Source organism: Lycorma delicatula, chromosome 3 (assembly GCF_047948215.1).
Source record: "Lycorma delicatula isolate Av1 chromosome 3, ASM4794821v1, whole genome shotgun sequence".
Lineage (NCBI taxonomy): Eukaryota > Metazoa > Arthropoda > Insecta > Hemiptera > Fulgoridae > Lycorma > Lycorma delicatula.
Window position 1 is genome coordinate 124,980,326 of NC_134457.1, and position 27,798 is coordinate 125,008,123.

The following is a 27,798-nucleotide window of genomic DNA, read 5'->3' on the forward strand; positions in this document are numbered from 1 at the left end:
GTTCTCTAGAGATGTCGATAATGATCTCATGCAATTATCGCCTTAGGTCAGATAACCGATACGATGAGTTAAGTATCAAATGTAAGGGCAATGAGTCTGAATTTCCCTCTCATCCTTCGGGATCAACACCAGCCGTGCCGACTTCCAAATTCCAGGGATTTTCTCGTATTCAATTGTTCGATTAAAAGAGTCCAAAAATGAGAGTGGGGCATCTCGGCAAAAACCTTAAGTACTTCCACCGAGAGCCGTTCGGGCTGAGACATTTTCGCGGTCTAAGCCTTGAGATTACATGTTCCAACTCCTCGAATGTAAACGGAGATATCTCCTACGCCATTATCTTTCAGCGCCAATTCGTATCTGCAGGAAAATGCTTACGCAGAACATCCCTCAGTTGATCTCCAGATAGCCTGGTCAGCGATCTCCCAAATTCGCCTCTCACTATCTTATAGGTTACGCCAAACGAATTCTCGTCCAATTCATCGCAGAGCTCTATTGCTATCAGAGCTATTTTGCTCTCTTTGAGCTAATGATCGCTCTCTTTAGTTCTTCGAGTCGCATCTTCAGTTCCCGGTGAGGCCTCGCGACTTCGTTTCCAAGTCAAACACCGACGGAGCCTGATACACTTCTTCTGGAATTCTTCGATCTGTGGAGACCACCAATAGACAGAACTATGCCTCTTATCCTTGTCTCGTTCTCTACAGGTGTCGATAATGATCTCATGCAATCATTCCTGCTCCAGTTTGTTGTATCCAATCTTCTCTCAAACACCTCTCGTAATCTCGGCACTAACAGTGGTTCCAGCCGCCAAAGGAGAACCCTACCTGTCCGAGAGACTCGAGGACGCCCAACGACTACTTCAACGCATCTGTGGTTGCTGAGTGTCTCCTCTTCCAGCACTTTCCACTCAATCTCACCGCGACACGACCCACTAACAAATATCAAGTCAAGAGTGTGACCGGATCCTGTTCTATTAAAAAACGTGGGCACACCAAATTCATTTATGCATATCATCCCCGGGGCTGTCACCTCTTCCGCTAAGTACCTTTCCTTTCTTTTTCCTGTTTAGTCTCCGGTAATTACCGTTTAGGTAATACTTCAGAGGATGAATGAGGATGATATGTATGTGTAAATGTAGTCTTGTACAGTCGCAGTTCGACCATTCCTGAGATGTGTGGTTAATTGAAACCCAACCACCAAAGAACACCTATATCCACGATCTAGTATTCAAATCTGTGTAAAAATAACTGCCTTTACTAGGACTTGAGCGCTGTATCTCTCGACTTCCAAATCAGCTGATTTGGGAAGACGCGTTCACCACTAGACCAACCCGGTGGGGTACTTTCCTCAAGCTGCCTCAGCAATTCCTTACTATCAGCCACTGCCCTGATCTGGCACGAAAGCTTTTTGGCCTCCACTTTCTTCTCGAAAGAATTCGAATCAAAAAAGCCTTAAAGGCCAGTACTACTCTCTTCATATCACCAGTTAGTTCCTTAAGCTTCCTAGCGGTATGACTTTATTCTGCATGTTTGGAGAGTACTGTACTGCTAACGCTGCTGAGTTCTTTCAAGTATGCCAATAACTTCTTCTGAGGGGTGCTCTCCAGTCGCCTCTTAGCCTCTGCAGGGATCGATTCCTCTTCCTATCCTTTGGCTTCTCCCTTGACACCATTCCATTCATGGAGTAACTGGTGGTAGATTCCTGCGAGGAAAAGGCATACTGTAGTGCCAACTGGTGTTGACTTCTGTTCTGTTCACCATCTCGAAGAGGAGGAGTAACTCAAGCTATATCTAAACAGAAGTTTAACGAATAAAGCTATTAAACTATAAAGATAACAACAAAGAAATTAAAATTAATTCAATTCCAGTACACAAATACTATAGCTTATTGAATAAAGCTGCAAGTCCAATTATCAGTTAAGATAACAATAAATGAAAATAAAATTAAATAAATTTCAACGCACTATTACTAACATCAGTAAAATTAATAATAGTCACTGCTATCAGTGACAAAAGAATATCTACTAGAGTGCTATCAGTTAATGATAACAAACCTAATGTCTATTGTTAATGAAAAACAAAAGACCAAGATATGAGTCAAATAAAGCTTCTACCCGTAAACAAGAGGCCTCCCACGGGAAGCCGCAGCAAACGATTATAGGCTTTACTACTAATACTAAATAATAAAGAATCACTATAAAAAACAATCCAGGCACCAAAAAACTCATAAATATGAATATGGTACCAAAACCGTTCCGATATCCAAATTACTATTGTCCATTGTTTAATCCGTTAAATATAACCAACAAAACTCAAATAAACTAAGAGCTCAGTAAGACAAAACTGAACACGGTAAATCCTCCAACTCGACTAATAATGATCTTAAATTTTGTAAATTATATAACCGTCTGAAAAATTCGATATTTACATAGTCAATGTTCGATATAGATAAATAACAATCGATATAGACACAATAAATTTAGTAAAAGAAGTTCTAGTAATTTAGTAAGAAGAAGCTTAACCCACCGAGTTGGTCTAGTGGTGAACGCGTCTTCCCTAATCAGCTGATTTGGAAGTCGAGAGTTCCAGCGTTCAAGTCCTAGTAAAGCCAGTTAGTTTTACACGGATTTGAATACTAGATCGTGGTTACCGGTGTTCTTTGGTGGTTGGGTTTCAATTAACCACACACATCTCAGGAATGGTCGAACTGAGAATGTACAAGACTCCACTTCAGTTACACTCACTCATACATATCATCCTCATTCATTCTCTGAAGAATTATCTAAACGGTAGTTACCGGAGGCTAAACAGGAAAAAAGAGAGAGTAAGAAGAAGGTTATTTACTGTATGTATACGTTTTTTTTTTTTAATTTATAATTTATATAGTAGTAAGGTTAGTGAAATTTTAACTGAGGTAAACATTTTTGGGATCATAAGAAGCCAACAGTAAAAATTTCATAATAATTGGTTCAGTAATTTTCGAGTTTATCTGAAACTGGAACAAATGATAAAGACATCGTCTCCATATGCAGTAAAATTACTCCTACTTTTCTATTTTATTCACTAATTTAATATTTTGTATCTCTGACGTAATTAGGGGTTTTTACATTGTTTCCTTCCATTCTTCCTGGTAAGTTTCCTAAACAAGTTGTTTTTGTTACTTTATGGAGTATAATATCTATCTATCTGTTATGATATATTTTATTTATATGATGTATGATAATGATTCCATCTTAATAAAGTAATTATTTAATTAATTAAATTATCTATTTATCTCTTATTTTCTTACAACTTTCATATATATATATATATATCTCCATTTAATCAGTACATGTATCAGTTGCATTTTTTTTTCACTTAATTGAAATTAATGTTCGTTCTTTAACAACACACCTGCCCTTTACACTATGTTTAATAGGATATTTATTATTTCTAAAGAAACTAAAACCTTTTATTACAGTTTTACTCAATCGTTACTTAACATCTAAGCAACTCTTTATCAGTCGAAAAGATTACCTTTAAATCACTGTTTGAAGAGTCGTATCATCAATTATGTTTTAAATCCTTCCTCTTTGACAGAAACTTTTTTAACACATAAGCGTTCTCTATTGGATATCGATTTGCGCTTTCCTGATATTAGAGAAATTCAGAACTAGTTATACCATTAAAATACGGAAATTTTAGTTTTAGTTCTTGTGAATAGATATTGCTTATGAATATGAAATTAGTTATAAAACAATTCTAGAATATGAAACTTCTGCAATATTATTGCTTTTATATTGGTGTTCCACTTCAAAACGATGGGCGTTTCATCTAATTGATATTAAAATTCCTACAAAACAGTTATAAAAGTATGTTATGAACAGAATATTTTATTTTATCATGTGTCATGGAGAAAGATTTAAGGAAAAATGTTTTGGATACTCTTAAATAATTTAAATAAATCTATCAGATTTTTTTTAATCAGTTTTTTATCATAAAATTCGGTCCCTGTTCTTTTAAAGTAATTGAGGTAAAAAATTTTGTTGTTGTCTTTTACTATTAGGCTATGTAATATTAATAATATTAATAATGTAATAATAATAATAAGTAATATTTGAAAATGGAAATACTATTTTGTATATCTTTGTTATTCCTTATTCATCGAAAAGCATACATCAATAAGCGATTCTGATTGATAGAGTATATATATCAGTTAATCGACAATCAGCAAAAATTATTCTTACAGTATCCTTATAATTAGTTATATTTACCTCACATTTTTACCACAAAAGGGAATGTTAATTTGTAAAAAACAAATAAACGAAATGATGATCATATCCGATTTAGGTAGAATATTGTCCGACAATATCAGAGCAGTAATAAACTAAAAGAAAAGAACTTTTTGCAAATTATTAAAGATCGGTCATGTATGCCTCAGTGTATACGTTGTCTTGTGAGGGTCTATTTTTCAGTTACTATGGAGTTAACTTTAATGTAGCTAGATAAAATTAAACAGAAATTCTAGAATAATTAAATAATATTAAAGGGAAATCAAATTAGAAAATCCAAAAATAATACGATTCTAAATTATAATTTTCAATTAATATTAAATAATCAGATGTTTCACCAAAACTATTACACATACACATATGTATTAATGCCTATTAAACTACATATACACATTTTTAAAGTACATAAAATTTAATTCACTAATAGCTTCTGATTAAATTTTTTTTATTATTATTACTGAATTATTATTTATGGTAAAACTCTTTTTTTACATCAGAGGTGAATAATTATTAACAAATCAATTTTATTTAAATGAAAAAGAAAGCTAAAGAAAAAAAAAGAAAATGAAGTTGATTCAAACCGATCCCCTTGCAAGATCCAAATATTTCATTAATTAAAAGATTATTTGGCTATAACTCTGAACCAATGAAAACAAGTACCACCTATGATATTTCGTTGAAATTCTCTCAATGCAATGCAATGCAATGCAATGTAATAATTTTACAAATTATTACTCAGTTAATAAAAAGTCCAAAATCAATCCCAATTTTTTGGATTTTGGGCTTTTTTGGACATTATTGGTTCAGTCGATTGCAATCAAAAAGGGAGGTGAACAACTATATGTTACAGCAGTCCTAAACCCAAAATTTCAACATCCTACGGCTAATCGTTTTTGTGTTATACATATGTACAGACGTCACGCCGAAACTAGTCAAAATGGATTCAGGAATGATCAGAATGGATATTTCTATTGAAATCTGAAAACAGAAATTTTTTGCCATCACAATACTTCTTTTACTTCGAACAAAGAAATAAAAAGGAAAAAAGGAATGAAAATTTACAGAAGGTGTACATTCACCTACATCTATTGGTATGTGTGTTGATTAATATCTCCTGACCGGCTTTTAAATAAATTATTTCAGAATTACTCAAAAAAGTTTTATATATATTGCATTGATGGTATCAAAATTTGGACAAATTTAAAACAGGGGGAGGGTAGAATATTTGACTATTTGTATAGTGGTCGTAGTAGGCTGAACTTTAATACCATGAAAGTATTACGTAATACTTTATAAAAAAAGGAGTTCTGTGAGATTCAACTTATAAACTTAAAAAGTTTTTTGAGGTTTTATAATTTATGTTTCTATAAAATCAACCCTCTGTTGACTTTTTTTTTTAATAAAAAATATTATTTGAATTATTTAAAAAAAAAGATTTTTCAACTTTTCCTGGCTAATTATCAATATCCTAATCGTGTTAGAATAATAATCTTATTAAATTTTGAATTGATTTATACTATTAGAGATATGGTAGAATTTAGAGCAAGTGTGGGCTGTATTTTTGATGAGATGGAAGATGATGAAATGAAGCAACGCTATTATGTTTTTCTTGAATCGTTATATTTAATTTCTTGTCACCCTTGACATTTTGATTGAATTGCAATAGTTACATTAAACTTAAGAATGTATGACACTTTAGTCATAATTGAACTTGAACATTATCAAGAAACTATGAGTCCCCTTGGACTGAAATGAAAACACGACCGTCCTGCACGAGATTCTGACGTAGAATGATCGTACGGCTTAACTCGCCGGTAAACGCTAGCACTTACTAGATCGCAGCACCGGACGGCTCGAAGTGGAACGGAACAAGTAATAAAGCAATAATTTTTAAATATATTTTCTACAGACATATTATAGAATAAAAATATAATAGAAAAAATGGTGTGAATTATACAACTGTTTATTATTAAATAATATAACACCACCAAATTTAATAACTTTACCTTATTTTCCATTGAATTTAAAATGAAAATAAAAGATCTGGGCAAAAAATTAATGTTTATATTAAGAATTAAAATCTCAAAGTTTGTTGATATGGTATTAAGTCGGGATTTATCACAGAAATAAAGTATTCTCGGAAATATCTATTTAATAAATGTTTTCTGCATTTCACCGTGCAAGACGCTTGTTTTATGATTTATATACATTATTTAGTTGACGATTTTTCAATAATGATCTTTTATTCTGTGTTCTATTCTGTGTTTATTCTTCGATTGTATTCATAGATAAGGTCATTTGAATCATTTTTTGTTTGATACTCAACGTCACGGTAAATTATTCGTTTGTGAACAAAAGCAAAAATTCATTTTAATTACTTTATAAAAGTACGACAAAATGCTGTTGAATGAAAAGGGAAAAAAGATTGCATGCATAAAACCGATCTGAATGATTTTCGTTTCATTTATATATAAATTTATGTTTTAAAAGAAAAGTTGCACAAACTGCTTCCTGATTGTACCCAAAACAAATAAATTCTGTAAAAAATATCTTAAAGATCAGTTATAACATTATTTAAAGATTATAAATGAAAATAAACTTAAAGCAAAAGATGAACAATAATTACACAAATTCAATAAACCGCACGTCACGAATAAACGTGTAAGCGTGTGTATAAAACGGGGTACTTATTCTTAACCGTTAATGAAGCTATTTCATTAAACAAAAGTATTTACTTTTTACAAAACTGTAATTAGAACAGAAAAAGGATAAAGGATACCGTCATCTGTTGCAACTCATCAAATGCGGGTGCGATAATTAAAACCCACTCGTAAACAAACCGTTAAACGTGGCACATGTACATTTTCCTCATATATATTTGTAAAAGTATTCATCTATATATCTACTTCTGGTTTCTTTATATATATATATATATATATATATATGTGTGTGTGTGTGTGTGTGTGTGTGTGTGTCTATATAATTAAAAAATATACATACAATACAACACTACGTTCATTTCGTTAAATTTCCAGAATAAATTTAATAATTCTCAGAATTATTTCCATCGAAATCATTAAAATTCTTCATTACACAATTCAAATCTAGGGATCATAAAACAGTTGGAAACTCATTAATTTATATAAACGTAAATTTTATAACATTCACATAGGCAAGCAGTGTCAGAAACCCTCCGGTAATTATTTTATAAATAGAATTCAATTACATTTATTTTACATTCGTTTAAAAATTAAAACAACAATATAAAATTTTGGTAAATTTATAATCTGAACTTAAGCTCTTCTGTTGAACAAGAAACTGTTTAATTTATTTCATATCCAACTTAAGCAATTTATTTGGTTAATTCTCACCAGGGACTACTTTTAACTTTTCTCGTTACTAATTAAAATATTAATTATAACTGGATAGCCACTACAATAATAGACTAATAAAAAAATGATATTATTTATGATAATTTATATTTCAGTTACAGGTAAATTAAATATACAAATTCTGTATTATTTTAAGCAGTAATTTAAAATAGCTTTCATTTTAATGACAATCTTTTTGCCGCTTTTTTCACATTTCCCATACCATGTGCTCCACAGGTATAATCAATTTCTCTCTATAGCAGTTAACTTAATGTCACTTGCACTCTAGATTTTAAGACTTTTCTTATAACTTTATTGAAATAATTTTTTGAATCATTAAAAACATACACGCACAAACGCTCGCGCGTATACTTACTCAATTACTTACACGCTACTAAAATATATAAAAAAAAAAGAAATATCCATGTAAAATTTTCAATTTATTGTATCTTGTAAATAATAATCCTATATATCAAGCAAATATTATATGCAATAATTATGAATCAAGAAACGATTAATCGATAACAATAATGTTTAAAATTAAATTTCTAATACAATCCAGACTGTTTTCGTTTATATTGTTTTACTGTTTATAGTCAATGTTTTGTGAAGATATATATATATATATATATATATATATATATATATATATTTGAAAACCATGAAATAAACCAAGAGTTTGGTGAAATAAATGCAATTATGTGAATCTATCGAGATTTGTATATTTTGTCATTTTTTCTAAAATCTTTCAATAATATTCCGTCGTTTCAGTTGTTTCATTCACCATATTTATAGTAATATCGTAAAAGTACTTTTTAAATATATTCTACATAATTTTATTTTTTTTAATGCAGGTATTTTATTACCGAACAGTTTAAAATTATTCTAAAAATTGTTATTATTAAAATAGCAGAAACTTATCTTTAATTGAAAAAAATAAAAAATAACATTACAGTATAGTATATAAATCTTTTTACGACATAAAGAATTCATCTACACAATAATTTTAGTAATCTACAGTTCATAATAAAGATTAATTCATATCTAATATTAGCGTTTGATAAGTTAAATATTACATTTTTTTTTTCTACTTCTCAACAAGCTAAAGCTAAAATTAATTTTGACGTTTGACGGTAATCCTTTCTTAACTCTTTTCATCATACTGTATTTGACTGTTCTGTAAAATTAAACACAAGTGTTAGCAGTAACTAGTGCTGTTTGAGAAATGAAAAATAGAATGGTACTGCACTTTTATAAATAAGTCAACAATTTTTGGAACGGTATGGAACATTTTTGAACACTAACATATACATCAAAAGCCTTATTAATCACTGTATACCGCAGATAAAGTGGACCAATAATTTGACAAAGAAAAGGATCTCTAGTGAAAACGAAAAGTAATTATTGATGGGTAAGGTTCATGCTACAATAATAGAACTAGAAAGAGTTAAGTATAACGAATTTCTTCATGAGAAGAGTACATTAATAGTTGTATGTCGCAGTAAACTGTCAGTAAAATTCAAAGTAATCTATTGTTTTAAAAGTAAGTAATTCCAGTCTACCCAAGTGAATTCCAGACTATGCATTGTCGCAGTAAAGAAACAAACTTTGATTTGAACGAGATTGAATATCCTTCCTACAGCTCTAAATTAGTGGCATTCTATTAATATTTAGTTAGACTGTTGAGAAGGTGTTCGATCAACGGTTTGCAAGTAATGAAGTTGCGGAATATTTTATATATAATTGCCTTTAACAGGCCTTATTTCTTCTTATGTTGTGGAAATCAAGCTTTAGATACATTCACAGGCAGAAATATTTGTATGTTATTAAAAAAACAACATTTTAGGCATTTAAAAAGTGTTCATTCATAAAGATTGGCAAAAAAGCATTTCTTTCTGATTGTCCTATAAAAAGGATTGTACTATTTATAAGACTATCTTTCTCACTAACGTAACGTAAGAAGCCTTTCTTTCTAGAAATCACTTCGGCTTGTAGCAATAACAGCTTTTTGTCAGGTTATTTTCTTCTTTTACTATTTTAACCTGTTTTAATTTTTCCCTATTTAAAAAAACAAAAAAAAAAACTAAATAAAGAAATATTTCTAAAATATGTAAGTAATTTCCTAATTATTGTATTGCATTACACTATTCGTATTTATTGAAAGTAAAAAGTTGCGATTTAATAGTAATAGAAGGGTGTGGCCTGTTCTTAAGAAAAAACTTACAGAATACACTTGACAAGAAGATGTTAGTGTTAGTAGACTGTTTCCTCCCATACTGAATCTAATAAAAATTTATTTACACATCATAAATAATTATTTAAACAAAACCTAACCGAAAGCATTGTTTTTTTCAGGTTTCAACCGGAACAGGTATCATGTCACATTTTGTTAATCTTCATATCGTCGTTCCAGAGGCCTACATACTAGGCAGTGGTGAACATCACATCGATTTAGGAAGTGTTATTAGTTTGGTATGCATGATTGATAAGGTAGGTAAATTAAAAACAAAAAAAAAAATTCAATGTTTTATTAAGCAAATTCATCCAGTATTTTCTACGGCACATATCATTTTATGGCCCATAAAAAATACTAATTTTCACTCGGATACAAATTTAGAAACTTCTAAGTGAGTGGCAAAGACGCTATCACTCAGTCATACGTAATTAATAAGTGAAAATTTATTAATGAAATCTTATTCTGAACAGTTTGTTAAGTAAGTATAATGAAGAATAATAATTTATTATTGAATAAATATTAAATTATCTACGAAATTTATTTTTATGAAAAATTTAAATATAATTTAATGTTTGTCGTTTTAAGTATATTTACTCATAACTTTTCTGAACTAATTTATGATATATTATTCGTGAAAATTAAATTTATTTTGCTTTTACCTCGGTAAATTTTGTAATATTAATTTTGACACGTATACCTTCATATTTAATTTACCGAATATTAAATTACAGTTCAAATTATTTCTCTAAAATACAGATGTATATATACACTCGTATATATGTATACAAATACATCAAACAGATGAATTTATCAAAGAATAATTCTTTTGAAATTGAAATAAAGTAATAAAATTCTCATTCCGTGCTAACTTTTGTAAATTCAAATTGAAACCAAAGTATTTTAAATGTGAAACACCACTCCAGTGGTCAAATCTGCTGTTAATAATTGACCAATAATGACAGATGATACCTAGCCGGGATCTATCTATTTTTTTTTTTCACTAAAGAAATTGAAAAAACAGGATAACAAATAATAGTAAATGTAGCGTAATTATAAATGGATAGTTGAAAAGATATTTTGTTTTTAAAATCTGAATAAATACTGACAAATACCTACTGTTCTTTTTCTTTATAAAGAAGTGTTCACAAAAATGAACACCTCCATAACTTATATTATTTTTCTGCGTGGAATATAATATGAAATTATTTTATCCATTGAGTATTTCTTCTCAATCTATACGTTTTTTCTACTTTTCCCCAAATTTTATTGTTGGAAAATTGTTCCCAAATCACTTTTTTATTACAAATAAAGTTTTTTTCTATTGTATTTATGTAATTTCTTCACTTTTGATAGAATCTTAGAGACATAAAATTTCTTTTATAGACATAAAAGATATGAAATTTAAAAAATTAATTTAAGACATCCACCACTCATTATCCACTCATGTTCCCAATTGCAAACGTAAGCATTTTTTCTTTCTTAACTTCACAAACTGCAATATTTATATACTTACACAAAAAGCAAAGGTTTTCAATTTAACTCACACACACACACACACACACACACACACACACACACACACACACACACACACACACACACACACACACACACACACACACACACACACAATATTATACAATATTTTAAACTTATACTTTTCATTCATATCACTCGTATTCAACTTTATATTTGTTAATATATAATTTTGCATATACTCTGTCAGTATTTTTCTGTTTTTCTTTCAAGAATTGTAACAAAACAAGGAAAAACGTTTATTTGGATTAATATTTAATTATTACAATGCCTTTAAGCCAAAAAAAAAATTCTCATACATTTCCGACTTACTGAAAGAGTCCAAGTTTTCTTACAGATATAAAAATAATCCTATTCATCTTTAATTCTTTTATTCTAAAACCTAATATATAAAATAAAACAATTTAAAATTATATATCCAATTTAGTTTATAAGTCTTTACTTCCTTGTACGAAGTAAAGGAAGTATTGTGATCGCGAAAAATTTCGGTTTTCAGAATACAACGGAAATATCCATTTTGACAATCCCTGAATCCATTTTGGCTAGTTTCTGGGTGACGTCTGTACGTATGTATGTACGTACGCATGTATCTCGCGTAACTTAAAAACGATTAGCCGTAGGTTGCTGAAATTTTGGATTTATGACTTTTGTAACATCTAGTTGTTCTTTTCTCATTTTTATTGCAATCGACTGAACCAAAAGTGTCCAGAAAAGATCAAAATCCAAAAAAATTGTATTTTGCACTTTTTCTTAACTGTGTTTAGGACCAAAGTTAAAATCAAATTACTATATAATTACATTTTATTATTTATTTATTTTTCTTTGATGATATCGCTACATAAGCTTGAAGCTTGTTCGTAGAATTTATAAATGTAATTTTTTAGCGTATGAAAAATGCCATGCCTGAACGGGATTCGAACCCAAGATTTCCGGATGAAAGGCCGAGACGCTACCACTCCGCCACGGAGATCGGCTTTGCTTGTAATGATTATAATATTCCAGAATTTTTCCACCTTATTTAATAAGAACCGCCTATCATTTTCTTTGAATTCATTAGAAAGTGAACTGGACACGACGAACTGCTGAACAGTACGACAACTGCTTGCCTACAGTATACTGTGAAATAATGTAACAACTATTTACAAAATAATTGTTAGTTACATTAAAAAAAAAAAATTAAATGTAAAATATTTTTATTTAGCGTAATTTTACGATTATTAAGGTATTTAATTTGAAGGAGGAAAAGTAGTCCTATTTTTAGTGATTGGTGACATACGTATTCTTTTCAGATTTTGTTTTCAATTGCCACAAATAAGTAAAATGAAAAATGATTATCTAATAAACAGGATTTATTTTACTATAATCTGACAAACTTCCAAGGAAGAAATGATTCTTCAGTATTATGCAACAGATAGAAGTATAAAATTTCATAAAAATTTTAAGTAACAATAAATATGCTGCGACAAGTCAATTGTTTATAAAATTATTTTAAATAACTGTAATGCAATAACTGTGTATCTCTAAATCGGAAAACGGTTAGATGTCCTAATGGCTCGCACCACTTGAAAGATATTTAAAGGTATCCTAAACCCTTCTACGGTATATGGTGTACTAGTTGTTTAGCGGGCGGCGTATAGTGTGCACATTGAGTGCGAGAGAGATAGATTTATAGGATGGGCGGAACAGTTAGATAGTCATTCCATTACGAAAACATCTCGTACAGCTCCGTATAGTTACATAGTATGTAGCGCCCTGATACGATAGTTAACAGCGCGGTAAGCCAGCCGTCAGCCTATGTGCACAGCAATACCTCGCTCGCTATAATAATAGTTTACTTGCTTCCTTGCAAAATTTTCCTCGCAATGTTAAGCGATGAAAGCTTATTGTAGATTCCTAGACCAATAATCAGATACAAACCTAAAATTAACTCCTATAAGGCAGAAAGACAGCAGTAGATCCAATAAAGACGAAAAAATGATTTTCGGCTTAATTGGTAATTCTAACAATAAATTCAATTTTTCCTGAAAATTATAATTACTCCTAGCACTTACTTTAAAACACTTTTTCTATCTGTAAACAAAAGAAACATCTTTAACTGTAGTTAACCTCTCTACGGAGAAGAGTATATGCTGACTAATCGGGAAATATTCTGATCTCTCAAATGAATGAAGGTGTACACAGATAAATTTAGAAACCTATTTAAACATATGGAGATAAACTTTGTTATAGATCGGGTAACAGTAATATTTTTATTCTAGAATGTTTCAGAAAAAAAATTGTATTTAAAATAATAAAATAAAATTTATTATATACACTACCATGTTCTTTTTAATAGTTTTATTAATTTTATTAATCATGGGCCGTTGGTTTTGACATATAAATAATTTATTTAATAGTTTCCACTTACCAACAATCTTTAGTAGTATGTTCGAGCCCTTTCGGATTATTAATCCATCCTCAGAAGCATTGATGTGTTATACATTTTAATTATTTACTTCACTAATTATACTATCATTATTATACTAAATTAATTATATCATTAATTATACTAAATTGAATTTAAAAAAAAACGAATTATAAACATAACAACCAATCATCAAAAGTACACTAATGTCAACGTTATCCATCATGTAAATGTGAAAGTCTCAATTGTTATGAAGTTTTAATAGAGTGCTTTTTAATAGAGTGAAGCAAGAAGTTATAGCATTTGTTAACATACTCAAACATCTTAACTACCATCCGAAACATGTGACTAAATCCTTTGGAAAATAGTGACAACGTATTTGCAAGGTTGAAAATATACAATGATTTTTACTTAAATGACCGATTATATCAAATTTATTTTTCATGTTTCTAAATTTGATGATTTCATTAAATTCAGGTGATTGGAGGAACAGTAACGTCTTTGTTAAACTAATTACTTCTACGTATTACTGTTATGTCAATTACTGTTTTATATATTTCATATTAATAACAGACATAATTTTTCTTGTAATTACAGAAAAAAATAAACAGAAAATATTACTACCTCTGCAAATAAAAACCGTTTCAATTTACATAATAATTTATCATTTTTGGATGAAATAAAGATTATTGATTTCTTGTATAAAGTAAATATTTGCATTTATATTAAATGCAAATATTGATATAATGTATGATATACATGTTACTAGTAGTACTAATATATCTTATATATTTTAAGATGCATTACCTATGTCAATATATATATATATATATATATGTAATATTACTGAGCGAAATTTAGTCATATTATTATGCAATTTAAATAAAATATTGTCTTCTTATTTTATACATTTTTATATTTTTACACGTTTAATGAAATAATGAAATAAAAATAATACGAGGACTGTCCAGAAAGTAATTTACGTTTTGAAATTAAAAACCAGCCAAATAAAAAAAATATATATTATTATACACATTTGAAAGGCACAATCTAAAATATTTTTCTACACAGTCGCCATTTAAATTAAGGCACTTATCACAACGATGCACAAGTTTTTCAATACCTTCTCTGTAGAAATCTGCCGCCTTAGATTTTTGCATCCATCTTGCACAAAACTTGTGATAACCAAGCTTCCCTGATATAATTTCATGCAGTAAACTTCGTGAAATTTGGGGGAAATGAAGCGAGATTTCCGTAATCGGAATGCGGCGATTTTCACGAAATTTATCGTTGATATTCATCGTCAGTTTATCAGTCTCAAGGGTAGGCCGACCATTGCGATCCTCGTCATGAACATTGGTGTGGCCATTTTTACATTGAATCCACCATTGCCTCACTCCACCTTAACTCATTATTCTATTTCCATACACCTCATAAAGGTGCCGATGAATTTCAATTGGCTTGAGGTTTTTTGCTAGTAAAAACCTAATCAGTGAACGTACCTCACAATTCGCCGGATTTTCTATTGAAGCACAGATTTCAATAATTCATAACGAACAAAGTAGAAAAATCACTACATGCTACGACAAAGTATAGTCTACATGCTACGACAGCTTGATACGTACTGAGTATAGAAACGTTTTGACGCCAACATGGCGGCTCTAGCCCCACCCATCTCCAGGCTAGGCACAAACGTAAGTTACTTTCTGGATTGCTCTCGTATATATATATATATATTATAAAAAATATAATTATTGAATTCAAAATATATAATCTTTTCTATATATTCTTCAAGCTTTATGTTTTTACATACTAAATTAAACCAGAAAAATTATTTTAAATAATTATTCTTTCCAAAAACTAATTTAATAAAATTAAAATGGGGTTATTGTTTCAGAGCCCGCAACCTCCACAGTATGTGTTCTGGTACCACAATAACAGAATGATTAATTACGATACTGCACGTGGAGGAATCTCTGTGGAGACAGAATCCGGTCCTAAAACACAGAGCCGCCTTACCATAAGAGACGCTCATGACGGTGACTCCGGAAATTATACGTGCAGCGCCTCAAATACTGAACCGGCATCCGTCTTCGTTTTTGTTTCAGAAGGTAAGGCAAAGTTTAGTTGAAGTTGATTAAGATGAAGACGAAAAATTACAAGAAGGCTGCAATTTGTAAATACTAACATATCATATACATTTTGAAAGGCCCGTAATGTGAACATCAGAAAAATAATCATAATTGCTCGTTAAAGTGTCATTACGTTTTGTCATACTGTCTAATGAACGGCAAACATTTATTTGATAAATTGATATACTATAATTATAAAACAGTGTTGTATGACTTATATAACATAAATTATATACATAATTATATATATAGTGAAGAAAAATTGCAAGTCAAAATTCTTCATTATTCAGATCACTTAATTTTATTTTGTGGCTGTAGCTTATGATTTTTTTTGGTAAATTTTCAAATTTATTCTTTTAGACGTGTTCTTTTGACATATTTCAATTTTAATTTGAAACTGAATCTAAATTTAGGTCGTTGAATCCCCCATATTTGGGTGATCAAATGAGTAATCAGTTTTTTTAATTACACTTTACTAGATCAAAAACACATTATCCAATTAAGAAATTTATAGGAAATTTTAAAACTTCCAAATTTTCTATAAATTTCATCAAGGGGATAAATGACAGAGAATAGAGGAAATTATGAACAATATTTTGGCAATTTATAGTTATTTAATTTAAAAACAAGAAAATACAGTACTAGTTTTAATTTTATCTATTTGAATTTTCTTTTATACATTGTAATTTTGTATATGGATGCAACTTAATTTATATTATTACTTTTATATAAATAGAACGATCTAATGAATTAGTGTCTTGCAACACAAGATTTTGGCTAAAACTTGACAGTATCAACTTGAAAGTTGTAAGTAGAACAAGAGTAGTGAAGTAACATACTAAATAAAAACACCAATAAAACAGCAACTAAATACTTGTAGAAAGACAAAAGAGACATTCTGATCATGAAAAAAATCTTTATCTTTATTTAAAATAAAACATTTAAAAAAACTAAATATCATCAATTTCTTAATAAAAATTATTAGTTAAAATAAAATTACACTTAATCTAAAATTTTCTTAATGGCATCTTGATTTCTTTAATAATAATTGTTAAGAAGAATCATTTAGAAGTTTAGAAAAGTTGCTTTAGACTACTTTTATGAAAATCCGTCAGCTGACTTAAATATCTGATTTAACTTCATATTAATTGCGTATCAAGTTAAATCTGATCTCAACTCCTCATTCATCTTACAAATTATGACCGTTTACACATAGAATTCGTAAATGGTCATTGTTAACCATAATTTAAGAAAATAATATCATTTGTAATATCCATAGGAAAATCATGTTTAAGAAATAAATAAAACTACTAATTTTAATGAGCCAAGTGATATCTTCATTCTGTTCATACAGATTAAAGTTGTAAGGCAAACATCGTTTCACTGAGAGAAAGATATTTTTACTGATATTTCTTGAACAATAGTATTTATAAATGCGTCACATCCATAATAATAACTAGAACAGAAAACGATAATTTACTTCGATTCTTTTGTGAACAATGCCTTTTATTTTATATAGCGAAAAGCAGAAGAGAAGCATTTGTTGTCCTATCATTGTTTTGTAAAATTTAATTTATTTATCAGTATTAGTTTCAATATTTTTTTGCAGAAAGAACGTATGGAATTTAAAAAAGTCAACCTTTACGTATATGGTATATTTATAAATATTTTTAATATTATATAATTATATCTATAATAGTGTAGTATAGTATCTTTTTCTGCTTTGATTGAATAAATTAGCTCTTTAAATTACAATATGTAACACTATTGAAGATGTCATGAAAACTGGTTTTTTTTTTTGTATGAATGGTAATATGTATTTTATAAATTTTTATTTATTTTTTTTTTTGTTCAACAACTAGTATATTTACATTGGCTCCTTAAGTGGAAACATAAGTAAATCGTTTGATAAGAAGCACATGATAAGGGATTCTTAAGGAAATCCCATAATAAATAATTCATAATAATAGTTTATAGTAAGCAGTAATCTTAAAGTCCATTAGAAAAAATATTTCTCCAGGAAATCTACATTTAAAGAAAGCCTATTTAACCTGTCTACATTATTCTCAACATTACGGCAAGCTGCCGCAGCATACGTTCTGTGGAGATACTCAGGCTTTGCCCCGAAGGTTCCAGTGCTCCACATACCAACGTGGGGAAATTTCTATCTTCAAACGTGAGGCTGGTCACTCTACGACTAGCGGATTCGACTCTCGGAGCAAGTTATGGGTTCCGATTCGCCTTTTGCCTTCGTTTCCTCTCTAATATTTCTTGGTAAACTCTGCAGGCTCGATAGTTTGCCCGATGGTCGGATTTAAATAAAGCACAGGTAGCAGGAGTGTTCTTGTCCATCTTGGAATAATCAGCTGATCGACGGTCTTCCCCACACTTTACATAGCGGAAGGACTCATAAAATTGTTTTCGGTGTGTCCGTATTGTTGGCACCTCATGCACTGTACGAGGCCTGATGGTTTCCGCGGTGTTTCGAACGACATGCTGCAATTCGCAATCTATTTTATCTCAAATATAATTTTATTGTTCTCCTGCGGCTCTACGTTCACGAAAAACTCGATGTTTGCTCTTTAGTTACTGTGTAGCGTTTATTTATTATCCGATGCTCGTGGCCTTTGATTTATTCCTTGATCATCTCCAGTGGAATCGAGTGGTGCATGTTCCTAATCACAACACGAAACGGTCACTCATCGTTTCTAGTGAAGATATGGCCAATTAAACCATGTTAGAACTATATTTATGATTTTCTTGTACGCTTCAGTATCTTTAGAAATTATTCTAAGTTGTTTATCTCCTACCAGTCCAATGTTGTAATCTCCCTTCACACACGACCATTTCTAACAGTTCGTATAACCTTAGCACATCATTTAAAGTACAACAGACGGGGCTTGACGGGTTCTGTTTGGTTCGTAAAATTTGTAACCTCTAATGGAAGGTCATTAATCTATTTGATATGGGTAATCCCCCATAGCTAGGATTACGAATTGCAGTTTGTTTTCTTGGCATAGGTATGGTTCCAACCTACTAGAATTTGGTTGAATTCTGTAATTATACTGTCGTTATCGGTTGAATTTCCGGACAAACTGTCATCTCCAATTAGTTTTCTACGAGCTACTCTCCTCCAATCTGTACTCGATGACGTTAATGACCACATTTTCTTGATGTTATCTGATAATCTCCACAATCAGATGCCCCTTCGTCGATCATATCTGCTGCTGATCTATGTTGCATTCTTCTATGGCTTAGGTTAGCTCAATCAAAATGTTAAAACGATAGATTAAAATTACATTTCAATACCTTACATAAAAGGAGTTTTTATTTTCTCTCTCAAATATGCAACGAGGTCAGCAATAATCTCGCACAAATATTTATTTCACAATAAGTAAAATAAATGTTTATTTCACAAACAGTTGCTGTTTAAACAACCGCTTTTGTCTTTAAGAAGATTCATAAAAGGCCTTTCTAATAAAAAAAGCATGTTATTTAGTTCATAAAAAATAAAAAAATTTTAGATTTGCAAACAAATTGAGAAAATGGTTCCCAAAGGAATTTTATATTATTGTCATATTTTTTTTTATAAAATCTCGTTTACGCTTTGTACATCATAAAAATACTTCTAAGAGTGTTATACATTTTTTTATTAAAAAAAATTTCTTCTATAAAAATATATAATACGTTTTTTGTAATTCACTTTTTCTCTTACAAGGAGAAAAATATTTCTTATGCAAAGTAAAAAAATAAGAATTGAGATCTAAAAATTTAGCCTATAAAATTATATTGTTTGCGAACATAGTTATAAATATTGTTCAAAACTATGTAGCAAGTAGTTAAGTTTTTAAATCATATTACCAAATTTTCCCTCATTGTACTAAAACCTAATGTTTAAAGCTTTTACAGTAAATTTAATAGACGGCTAGGGAATGTTTGCTTTATAATATAACCGACATAGAAAATAAAAAAAAACTTATTATCTCTCGTAGTATTTTACTCCGAAGAAATTACGGATACATTTTGTACTCATTCTTTTATCCATAAAAGATTGCATTTACTACACAATTCTTTGAGATTAAATATTACAATAAACTGTAATAAGATTGTAAAAAGATTAATTTTCTCTATATCTTATGCAGTTAGAAAACAAGTCTCTTGTAAGAAATTGTTCGTAATTGTGTCTGTTTATCTAATACGAAAAGAAAGTAAAACTTCTGTATTATAAATGTACGATGATTTTCACTCCAAATGATACTGTAACTTCGGACGAAACGTGAATTATTAGCCATACCTTAATTACTAAGATATCTGTTAAAACTATTTAAAAGAATGAAAAATGAAATAATGTGTTCTGATATGCTTTTCTCTATGCAACAGTGAAAATAATAAATTAAATTCACAGCGGAACCTATTGTGTAATTTATTATTATTGCAATAAGATAACCTGATTTCAAAAGTATATAACTCAAGAAGATATTAGTGGATTAGCATAAACTACTTCGGAATTTTTTTACAGAAGATGGAAACAAACATTGTACGTAGACATGTTGCCAGCCATATCTAGTTAGGTATGTGCACGTCATCTGTCAGTTGTATCCTTTCTTTTTCTGTTTAGCCTCCGGAACCACCGTAAGGCATTACTTCAGAGGATGAATGAGGATGATATGTATGAATGTAAATTATTTATAGTCTTGTACAGTCTCAGGTCAATCATTGCTGAGATACATGGTTAATTGAAAACCAACCACCAAAGAACACCGGTATCCACGATTTATTATTCAAATCTGTATAAAAGTACTAGAATGAATCTAAGAACTCTCGACTTCGAAATCAGCTGATTTGCGATGACGAGTTCACCAATAGATCATCCCGGTGGGTTAGTTACTTGTAGTTCCGTAAAATCTAATACATTAATTAGTTTTATTCATTTAACACTTACATCCAACTGTGTGCATATTAGTGGGCATATTTACCTTTCTCTCTTCGTCTGCGCTGTATAAATCATAATTAATTTGTGTTTTTTTTTTGCGTTATTGTGGGTTTATTTGCGTATATTTTTGAGATTTTATCGTATTAAAAATTAAATACAAGGTTTAACATGTGGACCGTTTAGAAAAAAAATCAATAAAACGGACAAATAATTCACACTGGCCTGCAAAATATGGGCTTAAATGTTTATCAAACTTAAAAAGAAGAAATTTAGAAATATTACCTTATTACGGAACAGAAGATTTTATGAATAAAGTACCAAATTTAGTAAAGGTTTTTATTTTCCGTGGTATTTCATTACTAAGTAAAAGAACGAAACCGGTTGTGTTAAGTCTACGGTAAAAATTAAATCCAAAAAAACCATATTTAATACTATGAACAAATTTATAAACATTAGTAGTTTAAAAAGAGAGATACTAATTATTATTTTTTTAAATATTAATACCTGAGAGAATAATACAAATGTAAATTCGTACAACTAATTTATAACCTGTTTATATATAAATAAATGAACTACAACAGTCTCCTGTCTAGTACTTTCGGTCATTCGACCATCCTCAGGAAAAGTTAATCTTCAATTTATGTCATTAAAATTAAATAAGAAAAAAGTAAATTTAAAATCACAACAACTGTCATAGTAAAATGTTCATCACGTCTGTTAAGTAAGAATGTCGCAGTTGTTATGAATATTAGTGGCTGGAGGGAGACAGTTTAGGCAACCTGATAATTATTAATTATTTTTTTTTTTTTTAAATCATCCTCGAATCTGGTCTGTTCATTGGTTAATTTTTGTTATAATAATATATATTGAAATTTTCGAGGATTTTAGAAACTTAACTAATTACCTGACTTAAAGGGGATGATTTTATTTAAAGTATTAAATAAATTTAATTTAAAATTTTGAATATGAAACCGTTGTGTAAGTATTATCCGGGGCTGAAATTATTTAAGGCAAATTAAATAGTGTTAGTAAGAGGGAGAAGCAATTTATTTCTTAATAAAATGTAGGTCAATGCTGAAAATCCGTGTTTGAATCGATAAATCCGGAATTTCTACGAAAGATTTTTTTTACAAAAATTTTTCTGCAGGATTGGAAAGCCACTTTCACACTGAAAGCGAAAAATGTTTATAAAGATGATTTGTGGGTATCTGAATCTAATCGTTCATGATTACTATCAGGCCCCGATCCAGCATTTTCGCCGCCCTGAGAAAAAATATCTTCGCCGCCCTTTACATATTTCGAAACATAATTTTTGACAGCGAATATTTTTAAAAAGTAAAATCATTTAAAAAAGAAATATTTACTTAAAAAATAATATCAAAATACACAACAAATATTTACAAAGTTTCATTTCAAAGAAATACGATAGACAATATACATAATTAAATATATATAATTAAAACATGAAAGAAAAAAATTGGTTCTAAAAAATGTACAATTTATAATAATAATTTTTTTAATTGAACTTAATATTAAAAAATTTCCTGTTCACTTTTTTCTACCAAATCTATTATAAGTTCTTTGAAACATAACTCATATTTGTCAACTATCACAGCCAATCCACTTAACCTATCTTGAGTCATTGTCAATATCAAATAGCTTTTGTTTATTTTTAGTTTAGAAAAACTTCTTTTACCTCTTGCTACGAATAGTGGCACGCAGAAAAAGATATTTGCGAAATTGCACTTGAAAGCGTCAATGTTTGCCGACAAACACATGTTGAAGTCCTCCAGTACATTTATTACCCATTTCGGGGAATCTATTAAAGCTCTTAGAATGCTTACCGCCCCCATGTGTTTCCATTTATCACATTGAAGGGTGCCTAACTTCTTAAGTACCAGCAGCATGATGAAAATGTACGACACGTTCACGTATTATATTTTTTTATTTGTTTTTATAAAGGTTTCTTCACTACAACTGTTTTTCCACCCCCTCCACAAATCTGACAATCTTGAAAAATGTCCAGTTTGCCTATACCTAGATCTGCGCTTTATTACTGTCCAGATATGGATGGGAAAATTTTAAATCCTGGTTTACTTCAACTTTAGAAAAAATAGAAAACTTTAGAAAAAATAGAAAATGGTTTTGGATATTTTTACGTTCTGTAAAAGTGAAGGCTTTACTAGTAATTGGACAAGCCCAAAAATGATTAAATGGTTAATGGTTAAGGAAATTTATACTGGTAAGTCTACGTTAAATATGAAATTATTGAGGTCGGTTTCTTAACAGAAGAAAAATTATAAAAATATGCTATGGATGAAATCGTGAAAAAAGTTATGGTTTTCTATTTTGGGAATCCCTTGTTTCATTGTAAGTTAAATTCGACTAAAATGGTGAGGGGTAGACGTTGAGGATTTCATAGCATCAAATAATATGGCATTATTAAGAGTAAAAAATATCTAGTCGAAGGGATTTCCCGAATTAACGTCTGAGAAATGAAAGAACTGCGTAAAGTATGTCATCGGTATAGAAGAAACAAATATAGAAATTGGAATTGGAAATTGAAGACGTTCAGTTGGTTGTTGCAAGTTAAAACTAAGATTATCTTTTACTTAATCTGACTTAGATGAACGTTTGGTACAATATGCATTATACCAGAGCTGCATGGAAGTAAGTGAACTCGACTCACTTATACATCATTAAATGTAGTTTAACTACTATAAAAATTAAAGTGAATGAAGTATAGTTTAACTAAGTCTATATCTCTGGTAATGAGTTAACAATTTACTCAATAATACAATAAAAAAATCGAGAGTGGTTTATTTTATTCCAAAACAAATTTTCTGCTTACAGAGTGCTTTCATCTTATTAAAAAAAAAAAAATTTCAGATGAATTAAAAAATTAAAGTATGAATTTACGATTGTTTTATTATACTATTCAATTTTACACTCGAGTCAAATGCAACAAAAAATGTAAAAAAAGTAATTTAAAAAAGACTACTAATCCATTCTCATTTTTCTCACCCATTTTGGGTATTCATGAATTAAAAAAAAATGTGAAAAAATATTTATATAAATATTAGCTCTATGGCAATGAAATAAGTCAGAAGGAAAGTCTAAAAGTAAAGCAAATAAAGATACATTCCAAATTTGTGTAACATGGGAATGCGTGAAATTAAATAGGTTAGTAAACTTTGACATGAGAGGTTTTAAATCGAACTTGAGAAAAGAAAAGTTTGTTGCATAATCGTATAAAAACTTCTTTTAGGGTAAAAGAAACTTAGCTAAGAAGGATGGTTGATCTAAGAGTAAAATGTAAGTCCTTTAGTTTGTTAATTTTATAATACATAGAAATGTAGGAAAAAGTGTAAAGAAATACAAGGATTACAGTACTTATATATATGTACTTCTCTGCTCTCCTCTTATATATATATATATATATATTTTTTTTTTTTGTGTGTATGTTATATGTGGTCCTAATTATTATTATTATTTAAGAACTAAAATAAAAATAATTTTTGATCCTTACCGAAATTTTTTGGCATAGAGTAGTAATATATTATTACAAAAAGAAAAATTAAGTTTTTTCAGTTTTTCTTTTTTTTCAAAACATAGTTACAAAATATAATGATGTGCGACGGTGTGTGATGTCAAAAAAAAAGATATATATATATATATATATATATATATATATATATATATATATATGTATTATTCATTAAGAATTTTTCTTTAACGAAATTATATTACATTTTGATATATATACCCCCACTTTTTAACGAACATCCACCCTTATGAACACAGGAACATGAAAATATAATTAATAAAAATTACTCCTGTTACTTCATCACTACCTCTGTATTTTTTAAATACCTACTGATGTATGTATTTCATTCATATTAAATTACAATATTTCCTTCAATTAAAATTTAAAGTAAGATTGATAATTTGTTATTTTTTTACTCTCTTTTATTAGTAGCTATATTTAAAATTTAAAAAAAAATTATCAAAAAACCATTCACATTTTACTTTACATGAAGTACCAAAAGAAAAAAAGAATTTATTTTTGTATTTCAAAGATTTCAGTTTTATCATTGTTGTACGTACTTCTCAGTTCAGTATTGTTATAAATTACTACGAAATAATTATTTATGTCAATATATTCTTTTATAAAATGTTTTGTTAAAAATAGTTTACCATGACATGTAATAGCTGTTTTTTAAAAATCGATTTAAAAAAAAATGTTGTGTAATAATTTTTATCTGTCAAATTTGTTATTTTCTTGTATAACGTGTTAAATTGATAAAACAATTAATTAATCTTTCACCACATGTCAAATTGTTATAAGCTATAATTAACCGTTTACCTTTTACCTCTTTTTTTCTTTTTTTGCTTAATGATATCGCTACATAAGCTTGAATCTTGTACGTGGGATATGGAAATGGAATTTTGTAGCGTATGAAAAATGTCATATCTAACCGGGATTCGAACCCGGGACGTGCTGATTAAAGGCCGAGACGCTACCACTCGCACCACGGAGGCCCGGCTACGATTCAATCCTTATTTTTTTAATAGTGCTGATTTTGATGAGTTCTTTTTATATAAGTTAATAAGTTTCATCGGGATACCATTAATGGAATTTTTTTTTTTAATAAAAAACACATCGTTTTTGTCGTTACCGTTTTATATATAGCCAAAATATACCAATTTGAGAATTTTAAGAATACAATTTTGATCAGTTTATTGTTGTGGGAAAATGTTAGTTTCTTACCGCAAATATAATTGAGAATTGGGTTTTTAATCTGAATATTCAAATTATTCCTGTATGAAAATTCCTGAAAATTAGTTAGAGAAAAGTTTAAAAAGTAATACTTCCCGTTCTGTAGAAACCCTTAATTCACTCTCGGAAGTCGTCTCATTTTGTCGTTTCTCTTTATTCTTTTCCTTATTTTTATCTATATGCTGATTTCTATCCTTTGCGTTTGTTACCTGCAGCTTATTTTAGTACAGAGGGTTTTGTGGGGCCTATCCAAATTATAAGGAAGATAAAGTAAAAATGAAAATTCACTTATAAAATGTCCTGAAGTAAAAAAAAATATTTTTTTTAAATTCTCAATTATTTGAAGTTTGTACCAAATTAAACGGTTAATAGTTTATGCGTTAGTTAGTTTTTATTTTGGCACCGACTTCTAAAATTTACAATTTTGAGAAGAATTGAAAAAAATACTATTTTCTAATTTTTAGTGCAGTATTTAAAAGTTGGCTTTATTTTTTAAGAATTATTATTTTTTCGTCTTTTGAAGTGTTTAACACAAGAAAAAATTTGCTATTTATAAAAAAATATACCTTTCAAATTTTCTTTTATTTATACAAAAGTATTGCTGATTGTGGCTGGTTAGTCAATATTTTCGGTAGGCCCATTACCTTATCTTATTTGTTTAAAGTTTTGGTAGCATATTTGCCATTAAACTGCTTATTATTGTATTTGAATTTGTTTACGCATTGTATTTTTAACAGCTTAAATCACATTATTATTCAAATTATATTATCAAAATTTAATATAAAAGAATATATTAATTATATATTATATTATCAATATTTTCTCATTGTTTTAACAATTTTAAATTTATATATTTACCGTTTTTTCTGAAAATAGATAAACCATTATTAACAAAGTTGTTTAATATTATGGATATGTTATATTTACATAAATACTATATGAGTAATGTTACGTTATGAACAGTACAGATTTTATTTGTTTTCTGTTACAGGAAATTGAATTTATTAATTCATCAAATTATAAAGAGAGAAATACAGGTCAAACAAAATATATCTAAAATTTAATGTTATCTCAATGTCAGAGTTAGCAAACGCTGATATGTTTTCTAAATTTCTAACTCATCAAACCAATCAAACCCGGAAAGAATTATTTAATAATAAACTTTTTTTTGACTTTTGCAGTGCATTTTTAAACTTATATAGAAATGTTTCTATTCAGAATAGAAAAACAAATATTTTGTTTTACAACAGGGGTAGGTTTATTAAAGTTCGATTTTTAGTTTTATTTCAGGTTCCATACAGGTTCCGAACATTGTTTTTTTTTTACAAATTTAAAATTGAACTGTTCGTTACAATCCGAAGGGAATAAATATTGGTTTTTAAATATATTGCTTATAGAACTGTTCCCAGGCAGGTTTTGTATAGAGTCGTTTTCTTTGATTCAAAGAGTAATTTGAATTACTCAGTTTGAAAGGATCTCAGCCTGCTCTTTTAAAGAAAAAGGGAGCCTTCGGAGAATAATGGGTTTCTGTAGCCATCGTAGTGATGGGATGAATATAGCGATAGTTACGTTCATATATACTTGATATTTATATATTTGGATGTATCAATTCATCATTAAAACTGATGGAAATATGAGCAGTGTGCAGTAATAGGCTGAAAAGATATCAAAGGAGACGAAGTAAACTTTGAGGGTTTTCTCCTATTTTTATATGCCTGGTTAAATCAGAGGCGACACTAACGTTACTTGTTTTTGTCACACACAACACTTTTAATGAAATCCGCGTTTTATTCATTAATTTATAATAATCGTCTTAATCTTTAGTGATATTGGGAGAATTATGCAAACAAAATTAATAATTTGAATGCTAGAAGCAAGCTGGAAATTACTTTCTCATCAAAAAACTTTCTCTATAGTACGACAATTAGAGCCTTTTAATTTTTCTTGAATGTGACTATTCTATTTCCATTTATGATACATATATCTCTGAAATGAGATGTATAAACCCTTATTCTAATTTTTTTTTAATGAATCGGCGCACATTTAATTCATAAAAGATATTACCGTCTGAAAAATATTGAAAAATAAATTGTTTAGATATTTTTCGCTAAAAATGATGAATCCCTTAATTCAAAATTA

The 27,798-nt window shown here is 29.1% G+C and overlaps 1 protein-coding gene across 4 annotated transcripts in view; it reads left to right on the forward strand.

Moving 5' to 3' along the window:
* The window catches only part of LOC142320974 (neurotrimin-like), a 615,054-nt gene that overhangs the window by 570,362 nt on the left and 16,894 nt on the right, over positions 1-27,798 (forward strand). For all 4 annotated transcript variants that reach the window (XM_075358973.1, XM_075358972.1, XM_075358970.1 and 1 more), the window contains 2 exons: positions 9,994-10,128; positions 15,712-15,925. In XM_075358973.1, coding sequence (XP_075215088.1) covers positions 9,994-10,128; positions 15,712-15,925 — 349 coding nt within the window. The remainder of the gene's footprint in view (positions 1-9,993; positions 10,129-15,711; positions 15,926-27,798) is intronic.